The 18,273-nt window shown below is 43.1% G+C and overlaps 1 protein-coding gene across 1 annotated transcript; it reads left to right on the top strand.

Annotated features, from left to right (window-relative positions):
* The first annotated feature begins 8,404 nt into the window (after window positions 1–8,404).
* LOC128703564 (uncharacterized) lies at window positions 8,405–15,567 on the top strand. The gene is made up of 3 exons (XM_053798235.2): window positions 8,405–8,777; window positions 10,646–10,799; window positions 13,693–15,567. Exons 1-3 carry the CDS (start codon window positions 8,420–8,422, stop codon window positions 14,144–14,146), a joined length of 966 nt encoding a protein of 321 aa, XP_053654210.2. The 5' UTR covers window positions 8,405–8,419; the 3' UTR covers window positions 14,147–15,567.
* The last annotated feature ends 2,706 nt before the right edge of the window (window positions 15,568–18,273 follow it).

Raw genomic sequence — 18,273 nt, 5'->3', positions numbered from 1 at the left:
ACACGTCGGTCGTCTCCCACCGAGGCAGGGTGACCCAAAAAAAAATCCCCAAAAAGAAAATACTTTCATAATTAAACACTTTCACCTCACTCATACATAGTCACTGCTTTTGCAGAGGTGCTCAGGTGTGACAGTAAGTCAACCTCCAAACTACCAATATCCCAAACCCCACCTTTAAAGTGCAGGCATTGTACCTCCCATTTCTAGGACTCTAGTCCGGCTAACCGGTTTCCCTGAATCACTTCACAAAATATATTATTTGCTGCTTATTAATGCCTCTAAATATCAATTTTGTGACCATGTCCCATTTCGTTGCTTTAGTTTGTACTCACCTATTTGTGGTTGCAGGGGTCGATTCACAGATCCTGATTTTGTGTGCGTACTTACACGGGTTGAGCCCCAGCTCTTGGCCCTGTCTCTAAGTCTTCAGTTGACTGACGTAGTTAATAGCCCCTTTGTAACATTTAAGTCTTCACCAATGAAGAATTCCTAGGGTAAAATTAAAAAATGATTGAGTAGACAGGAAGAGAGGTAAGAAAGGTTAAGTGGCCTGACCACTTTGGAAACTTGTGAATGTTACGTTGATTTCACTTGAAACTTTGTATCTTCTTTAATAAAAATTATATGAAGGGCTAAATCCGTGCGCGTTATTCACCGCAAGGAGTTTCGATGTGCTTGTCGCAGCCAGGTTTCTGTTCAAAGAGGCTGTTCGTGCTTGTCCACATTAACTAAGAGTTCATATTATACCTGGCTAAGTTCTTTCTGACATACACTTGCTATCTGGATATTCAGTTTTCATTGACCTTCCCTTTGTACTGGTACCTTTTATTGATATTATAATCTTGAGAAGCGCTAAGCCCGTAGGATTATACAGCGCCTGTGGGAGAGAGGGGATGGAAGGTATTCAGGCTTAATTCAGGAAACTGGAGCACAGATTCAATTCTCTGGATAAAGAGCCCCTCACCGAAAAATATAACCCAACCCTTCTTTCTTGCTTTCTTCTACGTCGGTTTTTTCCCGTCTCAAGATTCACATACTGTATATACTCTGAGAAATGTGGTGATGAATTGTGAAGAACATCGTGTAATATTATTATTATTATTATTATAATCAAGGGGAAGCGCTAAACCCGGAGGATTATACAGCGCCTGGGGGGGGATGTGGAAGGCATTCAGGCTTAATTCGGGGAACTGGAGCACAGATCCAATTCCCTAAATCAAGAGCCCCTCACCAACATAAAGGAACCTTCCTTGAGGGGCATCGTGTAATAATCTGGATCCTTAGACGCTCGAGTCGAACATTCTAGACTCAGGGGGGAGAGAGGTGGCGACGCCAAGATATGACGTGCATTGTTTTGCGATTAGATAAGTTAGACAGGACGAGTGACATTTTTCTCGTCCCCCTCCCCACACACACCTCAACTACCAACAACCACCACCACAACTACGAGTTTCGTGCAGCTCTGGCAGGCAATCACAAATGATCCAAAGTAGGGCAGCTCTAATTGTTTGGATCAAGAGCTATTCACCTGCATCAAGACGTTGGAACGCAGGAGGGAGAGATATATCATAATCTACACTTGGAAAATCTTGGAAGGAATGGTCCCAAATCTGCACACAGAAAACACTCCCTACGAAAGTAAAAGACTGGGCAGGCGATGCAAAATGCCCAATAAAAAGTAGGGGCGCCATTGGTACACTAAGAGAAAACACCATAAGTGTCCGGGGCCCAAAACTGTTCAACAGCCTCCCATCAAGCATTAGGGGAATTGCCAATAAACCCCTGGCTGCCTTCAAGAGAGAGCTGGACAGATACCTAAAGTCAGTGCCGGATCAGCCGGGCTGTGGCTCGTACGTTGGACTGCGTGCGGCCAGCAGTAACAGCCTAGTTGATCAGGCCCTGATCCATCGGGAGGCCTGGTCATGGACCGGGCCGCGGGGGCGTTGATCCCCGGAATAACCTCCAGGTAACCTCGGCAAGAATACTTAAGTTTAGTGTTATTAACCCTAGATTAATACATTTTAGACCCTATAAACCACTGGGCGAGTGCAGCTAGGTTAGTTTAGAGGACTGAAGATAGTCTTCAAGACTCCTTATGGTGACCCACATGGGTTTAGCACCTAGCAGAGAAAATCCTGCTATACTAATGACCATAAACGATCAAAAATGGTTACAATAACCAGTAATTTTTAAAGGGGTGGAGGGGTAAGCCAGCAGAAGAGCTCTCAGATGACCCAAACCTCCAGTGGTGGGTCATCAGACTAAGACCCGCGTCAGGATTATTATAATCAAGGGGGAAGCGCTAAACCTCTAAGATTATACAGCGCCTGTGGGAGGGAGGATGTGGAAGGTATTCAGGCTTAATTCAGGGAACTGGAGCACAGATCCAGTTCCCTAGATCAAGGGAACCCTCACCAGCGTCAAGGAACCTCCCTCGAAGGGACCCGCGTCAGGAAACCCTTCTTGTTTCCTGACAGACCTTACCTAACTTGCTACATGAACACTTGGTCACGCCCCACCCATGACGTCACTCGCTACTCTAGCGTGCCTTCATCCAGGGAATCTGAGCTACCCTCCCCTCCCTTGAAACCAAACATAACCTACCATTTCTCGAATCCTTATGAACCCTGCAGATGCACTGTATTCAGGGAGAAGCTATATCCGTAGGGGTCATACAGCTTATAGGAAATGGGCGACAATCAAATTAGAAAAGGGACGAGAAATATTAAAGACAGCTAGTAAATCAAGAGCCTCCCCTCACCGGCATCAAGGATGATCATTCTCAAACTATTTACATATGGATGCGCTAAACTCGTAGGGGTCGTACAGCGCACGGCGATTAGGAAACAAAGTTAGATCCTACTAGGATCAAGAGCCCTTTACCTGCATCAAGACACCAACAAAACTTTTCAATTAATGTGACTGGTGGGTAGGAAAATAAGATAAATTCTTAAAAGCTGTACTAAATGTATTTGTCATGTCCGTAATACAAAATTCCTGAAGTCTACAATTTGTTTGCAGGAATACCTAGAGCACTTCTTAGTATCCTAGTAAAAAGTCTGTTAGAGAAGATAAAAATTGCAGGCAAACTTGGTTTTCACAAAAGTTCCTAAGCTACAGAATGAAACCTATTTTGAAGATTTTTAAAAATCCAAGTCACAAGCTTAATAAAAAGTTATAGTATAAATCTGTACATAAAAAAAAACAATGTCAGGGATTTTTATAGCCTTCAGGTTATGGTGACCCACCACACTTATGTCGAGCGCTTGTAGTAGCACTCGAGCAGTGTTCACACTCTTGTAGCATTTCTAAGACTTCTAACACTTCACCTATGTCACGTGTGAACTCCGGGAAAAAATCAGCAAAACTCCAGAAGGGGTTTATTTGTCTTATGAAGCCTTCTGGCAATCCTTGGTGGGTTTCCGTGAGGTACCCAGAAGCTTCCAGGTTAGCGGTGGCCAGCCATGGAAAAGTCCTCTGGGCAAGGGATAAGAGACTATTAGAAAATGTACTCGATGCTGGAAAAATATTTAACGCTCTACCGACTGATGCAGGAGAACAAATTTGCTTCGCCACTGCTGCAATGGGGTTCAACGGTTGACGTTGTGAAGCATCAGAGGTGGAGTTGCAACGACGAGCCGACCCAGGAGTGCGACTAAAGTTCTGACTAGATATCCCCGGAACCGGATCAAACTTCTTACAGAACGACCCGGGTGTGGGATCAAAAGTTCTGAAGGGGGATTTTGATGCCAAATCTAGCGTCTCACTGGGTGATAGAACTTCAGAATCGGACGCATGATTGGATGAACCCAGATATAAATCAGTATGTTTATAAGGCGTACCAATTACAGGATCAAGTGCCCAACATGGAGAGTCGAGAAGCAGGTCAGATTCACTGGTCGACCCCACACTGATGTCAGCTCTGCAAGGTGACCAGGTAAGCTGGATAGTTTCGGACGAATCCGGAGACGAATTTACTTTCATGCTAGTTAGTTTGCTACCTGAATCAGCTGAAAGAGGAGAGGTACGCTCACGCGAATGAGCCTGCGTAGACGACCACGGTAGTGGTAGAGGGGTTCTCTCAAGAACACTTGCCCGGCCTGAAGATCCCTCAGGTACGTCTGCCAGACTTTGAGACTTCTCGAGAAAATCCAGTCCATTTGAGACGTTTGGCTGGTTTGGGGACTCTGTAGGGGCGGGCGGCCGGGTTGGGGACCTAGTTTCTAGCACTTTCACGAAACTCAAAGGTCTATTTGGTCTTAGAGTTTCCTGCGGGGTGCCCGCACCCTCCCTGTGTTGTCCATTGTCGATACAGGGCCAGACACATCGCAGACCGTTGAAGTGGTTCCCTTCAAGGTCTGCGTCTTCACTCTTCTCGCCATCAGAAGATTCCAGTTCTTCCAGCGCACTATCACTGCTCTCTGCTTCGGACACCTCTGCCTCTTCCAGTTCTCTCTCCCTCTGTAGTCTGACGGGGCACTGGAAGGAGAGGGCTATGTGTTCTCCAGAACAGTTTATGCAGTGCGGAGCATGCCTGTTCTGACACCTGCTAGACAGGTGCTTCTTCCTGCCGCATATGTAACAGAACCTTTGTATCCGTGTACATCCCTTCACAGTGTGCTGGAAGGAAAAGCAACGCGAACACTGTGGAACTTTTCTGTACTCTTTCCTCCGTAGTTGAGAAAATCTCTTACCAAAGGCCAACTGTATGCCCCCTGGGGAGTTCAGGATTTTGTCAGCCTCCTCAGGTGAATTAAACTCTACCCAGATGGAAGTAGGGCACCTCCACTTGACGCTTGATACATTGACGCCGTTGTTGCAGGCTACGATTTCGGCAGCCATGTCCTTGATACTACTCGAGTCAAGGGTACCGAACATGCTGTAACAGATGAGGGTACAGTCAGCGCGGTACTGCGCAGTCTTTACGACCTGCAACCCAAATGAACACAATTTAGCCCTCACGAGAGGCTGCATAACTTGTAGAACATCCTCAACGCTGGGTAAAACGAAAATCCATCCGAAGTTCGTCCATTTGCATTGTCTGAAGAACACCCCAGTAGCGCACTGAAACGTCTTCAGCACCCACTCTTCCTTACGACGAGGGCTTCCGTTGTCCAGGACTTTCACTCTCGGCATGATTGAAACGAGCACAACCACAAGGGCCAAAAACCAAGGAATCTATAGAAGCCGTCAAGGAACAAAGCTGATGCCGCACTACCTCTTCCCACCCAACCTGATCCCCTCAAGATCTTTTAACATGCGATTCGATCAGTTCGAACCTTCGACTGACTCTCGGTGAATCTAAAATACTCTAATATAATCGTAATCTAATAACAGGACTATCTTTTTGAGCTTCCATTTACTCAATTTCTGACATCTATCTCAAGAATTCACTTAGACACTCATTGGGTAATTTCCCAGTACAGCAAAATGTTTTTTGACGAATACAGCAGATGTTATAACCTGCCTCGCGTAATCACCGTGTTTTTTGTCGAACCATAGTTTGAGACTCCAATTCGATTAATTTGAAAGTATTATACAAGTGGTGATGGAAGGTATATGCACAGAGATGTATGTGTATATCTCAGTGAATATACACTAAGAATTTTCTCTAATCCGTGTCTTTAATACTAAAGTACTTTTGATGTTTGTGTTTAGATGGAATGAGGACTTAATGACCCTCCTGTAGTCAGTCAATGGGTCAACTGGTCCCTTGAAGGGTGGAAGGAGGTGTATTGATGTGCATGATCTTCATCCAAGCAGTTGGAGCTACCCTGCTAGTTCTGGGGTCAAACCTGATTCCTTCCCATTCTCTAGGTGCAGTATGACTACTACGGGTTTAGCGCTTCCAAACGAATCCATCAATGTATAACAGACTGGTGTAATAATATTAAAACTCTATGAGAATAATAATGCTAGTGACACTAGTAAAGGTATTATTATTAGGAGTAGTATAAAAAAAATCATTAGACCCGTAATGATTATTCAGGAAAAACATGTTCGGTAAAACAGAACGCAGGTGTGTAAATATGCAACAAAAGAGGTGATAAAAGCAAGAGATATATGGTGAAAACAAGATGTGGTGAACCTGGGAATTTTGTGAAGGAAATAAAGTTGTATATTGAAATTAGTACATAACAGTGGAGGTTAAATTTGATGAAAGATGTGTTTGTTAACATTTTTTAAGCGCAAATCTGAAAGAGCTGAAGAGATATACGTTGAATCACCTGAATTAATCTACAAAAAGCCTTGTTACTAATTGTTTACACTGAATATGCTGAAGCAAGCGTATTGGTCAAGGGAAGTCCAGCCCCTCAAGGAAGGTTCCTTGATGTTGGTGGGGGGCTCTTGATTTAGAGGGAATTGGATCTGTGCTCCAGTTCCCCGAATTAAGCCTGAATGCCTTCCACATCCCCCCCAGGCGCTGTATAATCCTCCGGGTTTAGCGCTTCCCCCTTGATTATAATAACAATAATGGAGAAGTCCAATTCACACCCAACCACACCCACTTGTGTTCCCGTCCAGGTTATTATGGCTACCAAAACTACTTCCCTCTAATTGGCAGTCTATTCCACACATTTACAGTTCTGATATATATTTAGTTAAAGCAGATGTGTGAGGAAAGCAGGAGGAATATAGTAAAAGGAAGCTGAGATAAACTAACTCATTCGACTCACTCCACCCCACACAAACAAATATGTGAGCCCAGATCTTCACAGGCTTCGCCTGTATGACTCCTGAACTCAGTCTTAGGTTCACTGTCTCATCCATCAGGAGTACACGTTGTATATAATGAATTAAACACACGTGCAACATATGGGTATCTTTACTTGTAGACATTTCGCCATCCAGTAGCATTATCATTACATGGTATAATATGAAGACAGTACAAATATATACATCATCTTGTCGGTATTGAATATAACTGATACAGTACGTTGTTATATACTCTGGGGAGTGTTATGGGGAGAGCTAAGTATCTTGCTTAACAGAGAATATATGCGTCGTGAGGTGTATGTCTTTCAGTGTATATAAGCTTAGAGTTTGCTTTAATCACAGCTGTAGAAATTAAAGTGTACTGGACTGGTGATGTAGAGGTGACATACAGCTTTAATGACCCTCGTGTAGTCGATCTTCTTGAAACCCAATTAACTTACCGCTTTGTGTGTATATACACTGAGGTCAGTAGTGTGTATACATCAAAGAATGTATATCTCAGTGTATCACATGTATAAGTTTTATTATTATTATATTATTATTATTATTATTATTATTATTATTTATTATTATTATTGTTATTAATTATTGCTATCATTATAATTTATACTCAGAAAAGCGCTAAGCCCATCAGGATTATGAAGCCCCTTTGGAAAGGTAGGCAATCAGTTTTATTCTCAAGAGAGGGGAGGTTTGCTACAGTACTTGGATCAAGAGCCCTTCAGCATCAAAGGCGTTGGCCTCTTAGAAACAAAACACACTGGGAGATACTTCCTTTCAAGTTGGGGGGTCCCTTGTTGCTGGTGAAGGGTTCTTGATCCATGGAGTTGGATCTAGCCTCCCCTTCAAACCGGATTACCTCTTATTCTTCTAGGAGATGAGTGACCCCCCTACGGGTGGAGCGCTTCCTCGTGAATAATAATAATAATAATAATAATAATAATAATAATAATAATATTATTATTAAATTAAATTAGAAATGGCTGGACGCAGGTTTAGATCATTAATTAGCATGGGCACACGTACACCCTTATGGACATACGTACGGATACACGTACACACACAGGTTCACGCACCGTTCTTTGAGTATGCAGCACCATTGTGGAACCCACACCTGATCATGCATGTCAAAAAACTGGAAAAGGTACAAAGGTTTACAACGAAACTAGTCCCAGAGCTGTGAGGAGAAACTAAAAGAGATAAGTCTGATGTCATTAAAGGCCAGGACAGGTGAGACATGATAACGACGTAAAAATACTAAGAGAAACTGATGAAGGAGATAGGGATAGGCTGTTCGAAAGGCGGAAAACTGGTACACGAGAGTACAGTGTGAAGTTAAAAAACAAATAAATCACATGGATGTCAGGAAATATTTTTTCAGCCTCAGAGTGGTAAGGAAGTGGAATGATCTGGACAGCAAAATGGTGAGAGTTTAAGAAGCGGGACCAGGAGCTGTGACTTCACCTCTGCAAGCATGAATGAGTACTTAAACACCTGTCAGGAGCTGTGACTACCCATACAACCACAAACAGGTGAGTACACACGCAAACCCGCGTACACCAGCACGCAACCAAACGCCAGCATGGACACACAAATAAACAGCCGTACGCATACACGCGAACACCCACACGCACACGCACGCCAACGCCCACACGCACACACGCGAACGTCCGCGGGATCAACCACATTTTTTGCTGTTGAGATGACAAGGACAGAGGGCGCGGGCCACCTTGGCGTGGAGCGGACCTCCCGCGCGGGCAAACAGTTGCGTGCGGGCTGCCGTAGCGGGCAGAGCCTCGTCACCCAGGCTATTTGGTGTTCTGTGAATACACGTCTGATACACGCATCTCACACATCTGTTACGTGTCTGTTACACGCCTGTCACACGTCTGTTTACGTGTCTGTTACAGGCATGAATCAACAGCTCGAAATGGAAAGGTTAATTGATATTGTAAGAAGCAACGAAATTCTCTATGATGTGAATAATAAAGGTTACAAAGATAGTATAAGAAAGATTAATGTGTGGAAGAACATAGCTCAGCAGGTTGGACTAGAAAATGGTAAGTACATACATGTTAGGCTTAAAACTAAAATATAACAGAAAATACATAAGCTGTCCAAAATACGTACTGCGTATCCCATTTTTTATAAATTGTAAGACCCGTTGAATTCGAGAAAGACTTGCCAATTATGGGCCAGTACGCCTGCTGCAGTGTTCCTCCATTCTTATAAGAGCGTAAGAAAGCAGGAGCATTGAACCAGGCCTACTGGCCCATACTAGGCAGGCCTAATTCACACACACACTCATGTACCGTTCAATCTCAAGGACCCCAGTGGAAATAAGTCACTTTGAGTTTTTTTGGGGGTTATCCTGGATAATTTACACATATGTTACTAGGTATGGTAATTGTACTTACCTGGAGGTTATTCCGGGGATCAACGCCCCCGCGGCCCGGTCCATGACCAGGCCTCCCGATGGATCAGGGCCTGATCAACTAGGCTGTTACTGCTGGCCGCACGCAGTCCGACGTACGAGCCACAGCCCGGCTGATCCGGCACTGACTTTAGGTATCTGTCCAGCTCTCTCTTGAAGGCAGCCAGGGGTTTATTGGCAATTCCCCTAATGCTTGATGGGAGGCTGTTGAACAGTTTTGGGCCCCGGACACTTATGGTGTTTTCTCTTTGTGTACCAATGGCGCCCCTACTTTTTATTGGCGGCATTTTGCATCGCCTGCCCAGTCTTTTACTTTCGTAGGGAGTGATTTCTGTGTGCAGATTTGGGACCATTCCTTCCAAGATTTTCCAAGTGTAGATTATGATATATCTCTCCCTCCTGCGTTCCAACGAGTACAAGTCAAGTGCTTCCAAGCGTTCCCAGTAGTTAAGGTGCTTGACAGAACTTATACTTATGTGTACCTGTACCTAAATAAACTTATTAACCTATTTTTTTAAGCCACGCAAAGCTTTTGCCGCAGTGACGCTACTCGGGAGTTGTTCCATTCAATGACAACCCAACCACTAGTCTTTTGTATCCTTTCTAAATCTAAATTTGTCTAACTTAAATCCATTGAATCCTTTATACATTTTATTTAAAAGTAGTCTAATTTTGTGTTATCTACTGTCGGTATCACCATAACTTTCCAGTAGGTCTCATTATTATTATTATTATTATTATTATTATTATTATATACAGGAAAGGTTTAATACAGTTAGGCCTTAAGCTACTTAACGTCATTGCCCGATCAGCCGGACTGTCGTTTTTAAGTTGTGTTGCTTGTGATCAGCAGTAACAGCCTGGTTGATCAAGCTCTAATCCACCGAGAGGCCTGGCCGAGAACCGGGTCGCGGTGGCGTTGACCCGTGGCTTGGTTGGCAACGCACTCACACTAAGTGTCCGTTGTTCAATCCCTGGCACGGATGGAAACGTTGGGCATGTTTCCTAACACCTGCTGTCCCTCACTTTCTTGGGTTATCCTGGGAGGCTAACCCTCCCCCGGGCTAAAAGAAAAAATATCGGAACAAATCTTTTATCTTATCCTTCAAGGCCCCTCAAGGGAGGTTCCTTGATGCTGGTGAGGGCTCTTGATCTAGGGAGTTGGATCTGTGCTTCGGTTCCCTGAATTGAACCTGAATACCTTCCATCCCCCACGTGCTGTATAATCCTACGGGTTTAGCGCTCCCCCATAATTATAATCAGTCAAGAAAGCTGGGATAACCTCCCTTTCCTTGGATTGACCCTTGTGGGTTTAGCACTTGGTTTTAATTATATTAATAATAATCCTTCCCTGAATCGAATTTGATTGCCTCCCATTCTCCAAGTGAGGTTTAGGGCTTCCCTATGAATGTAATAATAATATGGTAATAATCATGCTTATTTTTAAACTGTTTTGAGAGTTACCCCTCATCATACATTGTAATTGAATTTCAGGAGAAGCAGCAAAGGCCAAATGGAAAAACCTTCGAGATTCTTACGTCAAGTTCCTCAGAACAGAGAAGACAACAGGAAAAACTGCTAAGAAGTATAAGAAGTGGCCGTGGGCCACCCAGCTGGAGTTCCTGAAGCCTCATGTAGTTGATAGACAGTAAGTCACTCGCTCTTTCTTTCACAGGGTTTTACAAGTGTGGATTTTTTTTACATAATTTCCAAAATGTGGAACATATAAATTAATAATATAATAATTGTGTATTAAAATGTGATGCTATTTGGACCCTTCAAAAAATTTCCAGTAGGGGGGGGGGGGGTAGAAGTGCTGCTGAGTGACGCCGGGGAGGGAGAGGCCATTTATAATTCAAATTCAAATTCAAAGTTTATTCTCTATAAGGATTACAATGCTGAGTTTACAGAATTTGGTTAGTGTGTGGTTTACATGTAGTTAAATAATGATTACAGAGTGTACAGGGTGAGCACAAGTTGTCATGGGAAATTCTGTTAATAATTCGGCGTCTTCCGAGGCCAAATTGAGGTGTTTCAGAATGAATTTGTAATAGGAACCTGTGCTAATGTTTCCTGCTGGAGAATTGGGACGGGAGATTTACGGGACAATACACAAATAACCCGCACATAAAAGAGAGAAGCTTACGACGACGTTTCGGTCCGACTTGGACCAGTCACGGTATTGTGCCTTTTTTGTTATTTATTGATTTACGGGACCTCAAGAATTACATGTGACCATCGTAAATCCCAGCTGTTAGGGTATAGTTACGGTGTGTTCCATCAGCATTGTCTTCTAGTAATTAAATGAAAAGTTAATAAGAATTTCCTTTCTAATAACACTAATAATTTATGTATAATAATTATATTCTGTGTAGCCAACAAACCTAATCCTATACAGTCCACACAACTTTAATTACCAGAGTAGCTGGTGTTAATATTATAATTATTAATTTAATGTCAGGTCTAGCTTTTTGTGAGTGATGAAAAAGTTGGCAGTTGAAGGAGTGACAGTTCAGTGACCTACTGCCACTAAGTCCCACTTACCTTTGTCGTGTGGGGTTCGGTAGGAGATTGATGGATAAGGTAAACTCACTTGTTGGATGGTAACGCTATATTGTCAGACTGTGGTAATGGGAGATGGAGGGAGCCCAGCCTGCCGTGTTCCGCCTTCTTCTATGCCTATGCGTCAACTGAGAGGGAGGCAGCTTGTCTCACTGACTCATGCTGTATCCCGTGATGTCATACAGTCACTCGGCCTAGGGATCTTCTATATAAAGCACATGGATGGTACTATGATACGCTATACAACACATATAAGGGGATCAGCAACTATGCTGACAGCTCGGTTATGTTACGTATGTCGTCCCGACATACACTACTATGCTATAGACTGAACAGGCAGGTGGTTCTGGGCTGATTCTATACAATAACAAATTCATATGTAACTTAGAACTAATGGATGGTATCATAATGGATATTAAAATGAGTTTTACGTAATGGGTGTTAACGTAATCAGTTTTAACGTAATGCATTACAAACTATAAGAACAAATCATTGTACAATATGGGATGGAATTGATCGATCGATCTGTATTCATGCACTCTACGGATTCTGAGGAAGAATAAATATTTATATATACAAGGTGAAATTAACAGCAAAGGCATCTGGTAATAGCCTGTAAGTCTCGTGCAGGTGATTTGCTCATAATAATAAAGGTGGGGTTTGGGATATTGACAGTTTGGAGGGACTTCTAAACTGTCATATCTGAGTGCCTCTGCAAAGACAGTGATTATGAGTGAGGTAAAGTGTTGAATGATGAAAGTATTTTCTTTTTGTGGATTTTCCTTCTTTTTGGGTCACCCTGCCTCGGTGGGAGGCAGCCAACTTGTTGAAAAAAAAAAATTCACAGAAAGGTTAAGGTTCCTGTATGTACATATAATTTATTATTTGGTTAAAACATAACAAAGTAACATTAATGTGGAGAAATCTTTTTCCATAAGTTTTGAAAGTGAGCCTAGTTGTTAGCTTATATTATCATAGCACTAAGGCCATACAGAGGTAGTAAGAATGGTAGAATTACCAACAATATATTAAGTAAAAGGAAATGTGTAGCTAATGTGACACTTTTGTGGAAATTTTTTACTTATTTCCAAAATGTAGAATATATAAATGATTATAATTGTGTATTAAAATGTAATGCTATTTGGACCCTTCGAGAAATTTTGAGTGAGGGGGATGCAGAACAGCCAGTGGAGTGACGCCACAGAGGGAGGCGCTGTACTGAATTTAATTAACGTGTGAGCACTGGACTAAATTTTGCAGTGTAGTCAGGTGCTCTCCAAGGTCAGTTGGTGTATATCAGCCTCAATCCATAATTTAGTAATTGCTGACACATTCCTGCTGAAGAATTGGGACAGGAAATTTGTGGGACCTCAAGTATTAGATGTGGATGGTGGATGATAAGGGATACGAACATCACTGACAGGGAAGTGCACCATTAGTATTTGCATTTAGATCTCTAGCTGGCCAGTGTAGGGTCTAGGTGTCAGGCAGGTGTGGCGTGATTCATCTACAGTAATTAAATGGTAAGTGGTAATACAAATTTCTTTTGTGTACCCAACAAGCCTAATCATATACTGTCCACAAATTTAATTTACCAGAGTAGCTGGTTTTAATACTGTAATTATTAATTTAGCGTCAGGTCTACTCACATTATAATAATTCAAAATTTTATTGTGGCAACATTTCTCTCTCCAGGAGCTTTGTCAAGCCGTTATAAACAATATAAGGACACGGAGGAGTAAGTACCATGTGAGGTTAAAGAGGACAAATAAGCACTGCAGTAGGCATACTGGCCCATGGTCACCTCAGTCCCTCAGACTGGAGGAGAGTTTTGTTCCATAGTCTGGTAACGGCATGACAAAACTCCTGAAGAGCGAAACGTCGCCACAGTAAAATGTCACATTAGTTATTCATGTGTCCTTTTACCTAACATTCACAAGTAAATTTGTAATTTTTATACATTGAAATTCTCTTTTCAGGACAGAAAACGTGCAGGAGAGTAGTCAGGCTGCTTTCAAAGAGCTGGATGACCTGCACCATACTGTTGCAGAACCCCAAACTGACATCCTGGAGAAAATAATTGAACCTCCCCGAAAGAAAAAGCCGACTAGAAATAATACCTCTGCCGCTGTGATCAACTCTGCTGATAATACTCTTGAAATTTCGCAGGAGACTGGATCGAGAAAGTTAGAACTGGATGCCACCGAACATTTGTTTTTAAGTCATGCAAAAACTGTCAAATCTTTTTCTAAGAGAAGGCAAGCATTAGTAAAATTGAAAATATCTCAGTTAATAGTAGAAGCTGAGCTGGAGGAAATCAGTGAGTTTGAGGGCCAGGGGCTGCACCATTCCCTAGCACCACCACAAGCCATGTATGACCATAAGAACATCAAAATAGAAGAGCACTGCGGTATGCCGCCTGGACAATACTAGGCAAGTCTTGGTTTAGAAAGACTCGTAAGTAAACATTAGGACATAGAAAAAGTTTTGGTCTTGGGACCTGGATCAAGGTTCCAGGACTAAAACTTTTTCTAATAAATACGTCCAAGTGTTTGCTTATGTGTCTTTCTAAACCAGTTTGTGGGTATCTATTACTAAGGTTTATACCATACAGGCAAGTCTTACTCACACTCATCCATTCCCAACTCATATATGTTTAATATATTAAAAAAAAATAAAAACACGAAACGGGTGGGATTTGAACCCATGGCAAGTGAGACCTAAACCTCCAGGCCAGTGCGTGGTTTGCAATCGTGTTAATACGATTTCGTGAGTCGTACTTTTAAAGTTATTGAAGTATTAGCTTCAATGACGCTACCTGACAGTTTATCTCACTCGTCTGTAAACCTGTTATCATACTAGTGTTTTCCGGCAACCTTTCTAAATCTTAATTTATCCAGCTTGAAGCCATTGTTTCAAATTCTTTCTTGGTTCTTTATGTCTGTCTTCCACTTGGACATGTCCATCATATCTGCCACAGTTTTTGCCTCCCAAGAATGCAAGCTCAGAGATCTCAAACCCCCCAGAAATCTTAAATTTTAAAAGGGGTGGACCGGTAAGCCAGCTGAAGGCCTCTGTTAGAGGACCAAAAGCTCCAGTGGTGGGCCATGGCTAGAACCCACGTCAGGAAACACGTGTCCTGTTTCCTGACAAATAAAATGATTACGACAAGTTCACCACTTCAACTGGAAAAAAGGTTTTGATACAAGAAATTGGAGTTACCCTCTCGCTCCCCGTCTTTCATAGATCAAATCTGATTACCTCTTATCCTCACGTGGTATGATCCCTTATGAGTTTAGCGCTTCCTCGTGAATATTACAGTGCAAAGTAAGATGAGAGTCCCTTGGTTAGGTTATTTTTCTTTTCCCGCCGGATTTTTGCCTTAAAATTGAATGAAATATTAAACAGAATTTTGAGTCCATCCTTATAGGTAAGTTTCTTGTTACAGGGGATTTTGTCATCTTTCTGTGTTTGCCTTCCAGTTAATTTAGGTCCATTTTGTATTAATGAGAGACCAAAACTGAGCAGCTTTGTAGAATTTAATACTATATCCTAGTACATTTCCTGTACATACCAAGATTTATTATCTATTTAAATATCTTTAACAATAAAATATTTATTTAGATAATTTGAAGTTTTTTTGTGCTTACCTTAGTTATTCTAAACTAGTAATAATGTTAGAATTATGTTACGTAAAAGAAAATAGATGTAACTAATGTGACATTTTATTGTGACAACGTTTCGCTCTCCAGGAACTTTGTCAAGCTGTTACAAACAATACAAGGACACAAAAGGTATATAACAGCTGTAGAAGTAGAAATAGTAGTGGTTGTGGCAGTAACGCAGCAGTGATGTTAGCAGTATTGAGGAGGAAGCAGCAGCAGCAGTAGTTGTAATGGCAAAACAATTGATAGAAGTAACAGAAGAGTAGTAGTAGTAGTGAAGTAATTAATGATAGTAGTAGTAGTGTAACAACTAGAGAACAGAGGATCACCGCAGGAGGATCACTGGCCCACAGGTGCAGTGTAAACCACCATGGAATAAAAACCTGGACAAAACCCGCTAAGGCAGAAGACTGGAATGGTAAAGAAAAAATACAGAAAGCAAATGAAGAGAGAGGAGAGGAGGTGACAAAGGTCAGGTCAAGTCGCTGGTGTTCTGAAGATTCGACAACGTAATGTACAGATTAGGAAATGTTTTGCCATAAGTGGCGAAACGTTTCCAGGATAAAGATTCTCAAGTGTTGCACAAGGGGTATGCAGGGAGACGGTGGTAAGATCAAATATCGTTCGGATTTTTAACCCCGGAGGGTTAGCCACTCAGGATAACACAAGAAAGGCAGTGCGACATCGAGGACTGTCTCTTATTTCCATCGGGGTGCTTAATCTTGTCCCCCAGGATGCGACCCACACCAGTCGACTAACACCCAGGTACCTACTTGCTTGCTAGGTGAACGGGACAGCAGGTATAAGAAAACACGCCCAATGTTACCACTCTTGCCGGGAATAGACCTACAGACACAGCGTGTGACGCGAGAGCATTGCTTACCAGCCCACGGGCCACCAAGGAATAGCAGCAACAGCAGCAGCATGAGCTAATTTCATGTGACAGCTGTCTCCAAAATGGATAATGTTCTGTTAGCCAAGAGTTCGGGGGCATTCGCTGCCTGACCATGGTAGTGTGCGGTAGTGCTCTGCACCCCTCTGCTGTGTGTAGGCGAGCGCCCTTGTCAGTTACCTGGCTGCAGTGGTGTGAAGTGGTGCTGTCACACCTCGGCTAACAACTTAGGTGCACTGTGATCGTCAAGATGGCGGTTAGTCTGAGACGAAGGATAAATACTGTAGGCATCGAGCTACTTAAAGGAACGATAACGACCAGTTCTGCGCAAGTCTTATTGCCAAAGATCATACGGGAGACTTATGGAGTACAAGATTGTGACTTGTATGGTGTAGCATTGAACGGAGGACAACGAATTTTCGTCAAACTGCTAACTGCAACGGTTTATGAATCGTTAATCACCAGGTTTCAGGACGTGAGTCTTAACGTCACACCAGCTGTCACTGTAAGAATGATAGATGTTTCACGGTATTATACGTGGATCAAGTTACGCAACGTTCCCTTTGAGGCGGACGAGGCAGATATAAGGAAAGTTTTTGAGAAGTATGGGACGGTGCATTATGCTCAACATGGTACGTGGGCGGCAGGAGCCTATGCTGGTTTTCCAGAGGGTTCTTTCAACCTCAAAATGACTTTGAGGCACCAAATACCATCCTATGTGTACCTACAAGATTTCAGGACGCAGGTAATGGTAATGTACCCAGGACAACGACGTACGTGCCGCCTATGTGGTGAGTATGATCACATAGCGGCGACCTGTGACAAGCGAAGACATGTGCCTGGACCTGTGGTGGATGTCGCAGCCCCTGCTTCAAAGGTGGCAGGTGAGGAACAAACATCGGATGGAGGGCGTGGTGTTTTGTGGAGCGAGATAGTGGATCGGGCACACAGGACTGGTGGTGAGTTGGAGTCCCGCCCCCAACTGCCTGATCAGGTGTCGTCTCCTGTGGATAAGGAGGAGCAGCAAGTACAAGAGAAGGTTCATGAGATTGAGGAGGAATTGGTGGAGGTGTTGAAGACGTTGTCACCACCAGAGAGGGATGTTACATCTGAGCGTGATGTCATTGGAGAATCGTCGCTTCCAGAAAGTCTGAGACATGATAATTTGGGACGTGATGGTGGTTTGGAGTCATCAATTGACTCATTACACCATTCTCAGGTGGAGGTGGAGGTTCATCGAGAGGTAACATCTGATCAAGATATGTGTAACATGACTGTCACGAGAAAGAGGGCGGCTACATCAGATTCTGATGACGTCCTTACGCCTGCACAAAGGCCTGGGAAAAAGACTGAGGTCAAGTGTGAAGGTAGTGGTGTAGGTGGTGGTAGCCATGATAGGAGGCACCGGAAGAAGGGGGGAGGGAAAGAGAGCACTCTGAAGGTGTTGAACGTAAATTCAAGCTCTGGAGTTGTAAAGAGTGATGAGAGGAAGCAGGGGTGGAAACTATAATAGGCCTTAGGTGTATGTCTGTAAATGTTAATGGGTTATGTAGCGGTATGAAGAGAGATTGGTTTCGTAATTTTCTGAATAAATCTAGAGTGGATGTTGTGTTCCTGCAGGAGCACAATTTCAAAGAGGGTAGGGTGTTGGAGGTGGCAGGATTTCGGGTAGTTACCCTGCCATCTCCCCGTCTAAAAGGTGGTGTGGGAATTTTAATAAGGGAGACGAGCCCGTTTGTTTTGCAGAGAAGCGAGGGAGGAGGGGGAGGGAGGGTGTTGCGTGTGGATGGGTGGTGGATGGGTAAGCGTGTGTCTTTTGTGAGTGTGTATGCGCCGGCAGAAAATAACATAAAGGTAAAGAATGATTTTGTGTGTGAGGATCTTGTGTTTTTCTTAAGTGCACTGCCAGAGGTGGCGATAGTTGGTGGGGACTGGAATAGTGTAATCAGGGTGGCTGATGTGGACCCAAGAGGAGCTGGATATATGTCTGTGGCTCTTAGGGA

Source organism: Cherax quadricarinatus, chromosome 76 (genome assembly GCF_038502225.1).
Source record: "Cherax quadricarinatus isolate ZL_2023a chromosome 76, ASM3850222v1, whole genome shotgun sequence".
In the NCBI taxonomy this organism is placed as follows: Eukaryota; Metazoa; Arthropoda; class Malacostraca; order Decapoda; family Parastacidae; genus Cherax; species Cherax quadricarinatus.
Note: the sequence above shows the minus strand (reverse complement) of the source record. Positions and strands in the feature narration are given on the sequence as shown.

Bases quoted from the DNA above. Each gene is read 5' to 3' on its own strand.
- LOC128703564 (XM_053798235.2), top strand. From the start codon at position 8,420: ATGACAAGGACAGAGGGCGCGGGCCACCTTGGCGTGGAGCGGACCTCC. The intron at 8,778-10,645 runs GTAAGTACATAC...ATTGAATTTCAG, and splicing joins GCAGGTTGGACTAGAAAATG to GAGAAGCAGCAAAGGCCAAA. The intron at 10,800-13,692 runs GTAAGTCACTCG...TTCTCTTTTCAG, and splicing joins CCTCATGTAGTTGATAGACA to GACAGAAAACGTGCAGGAGA.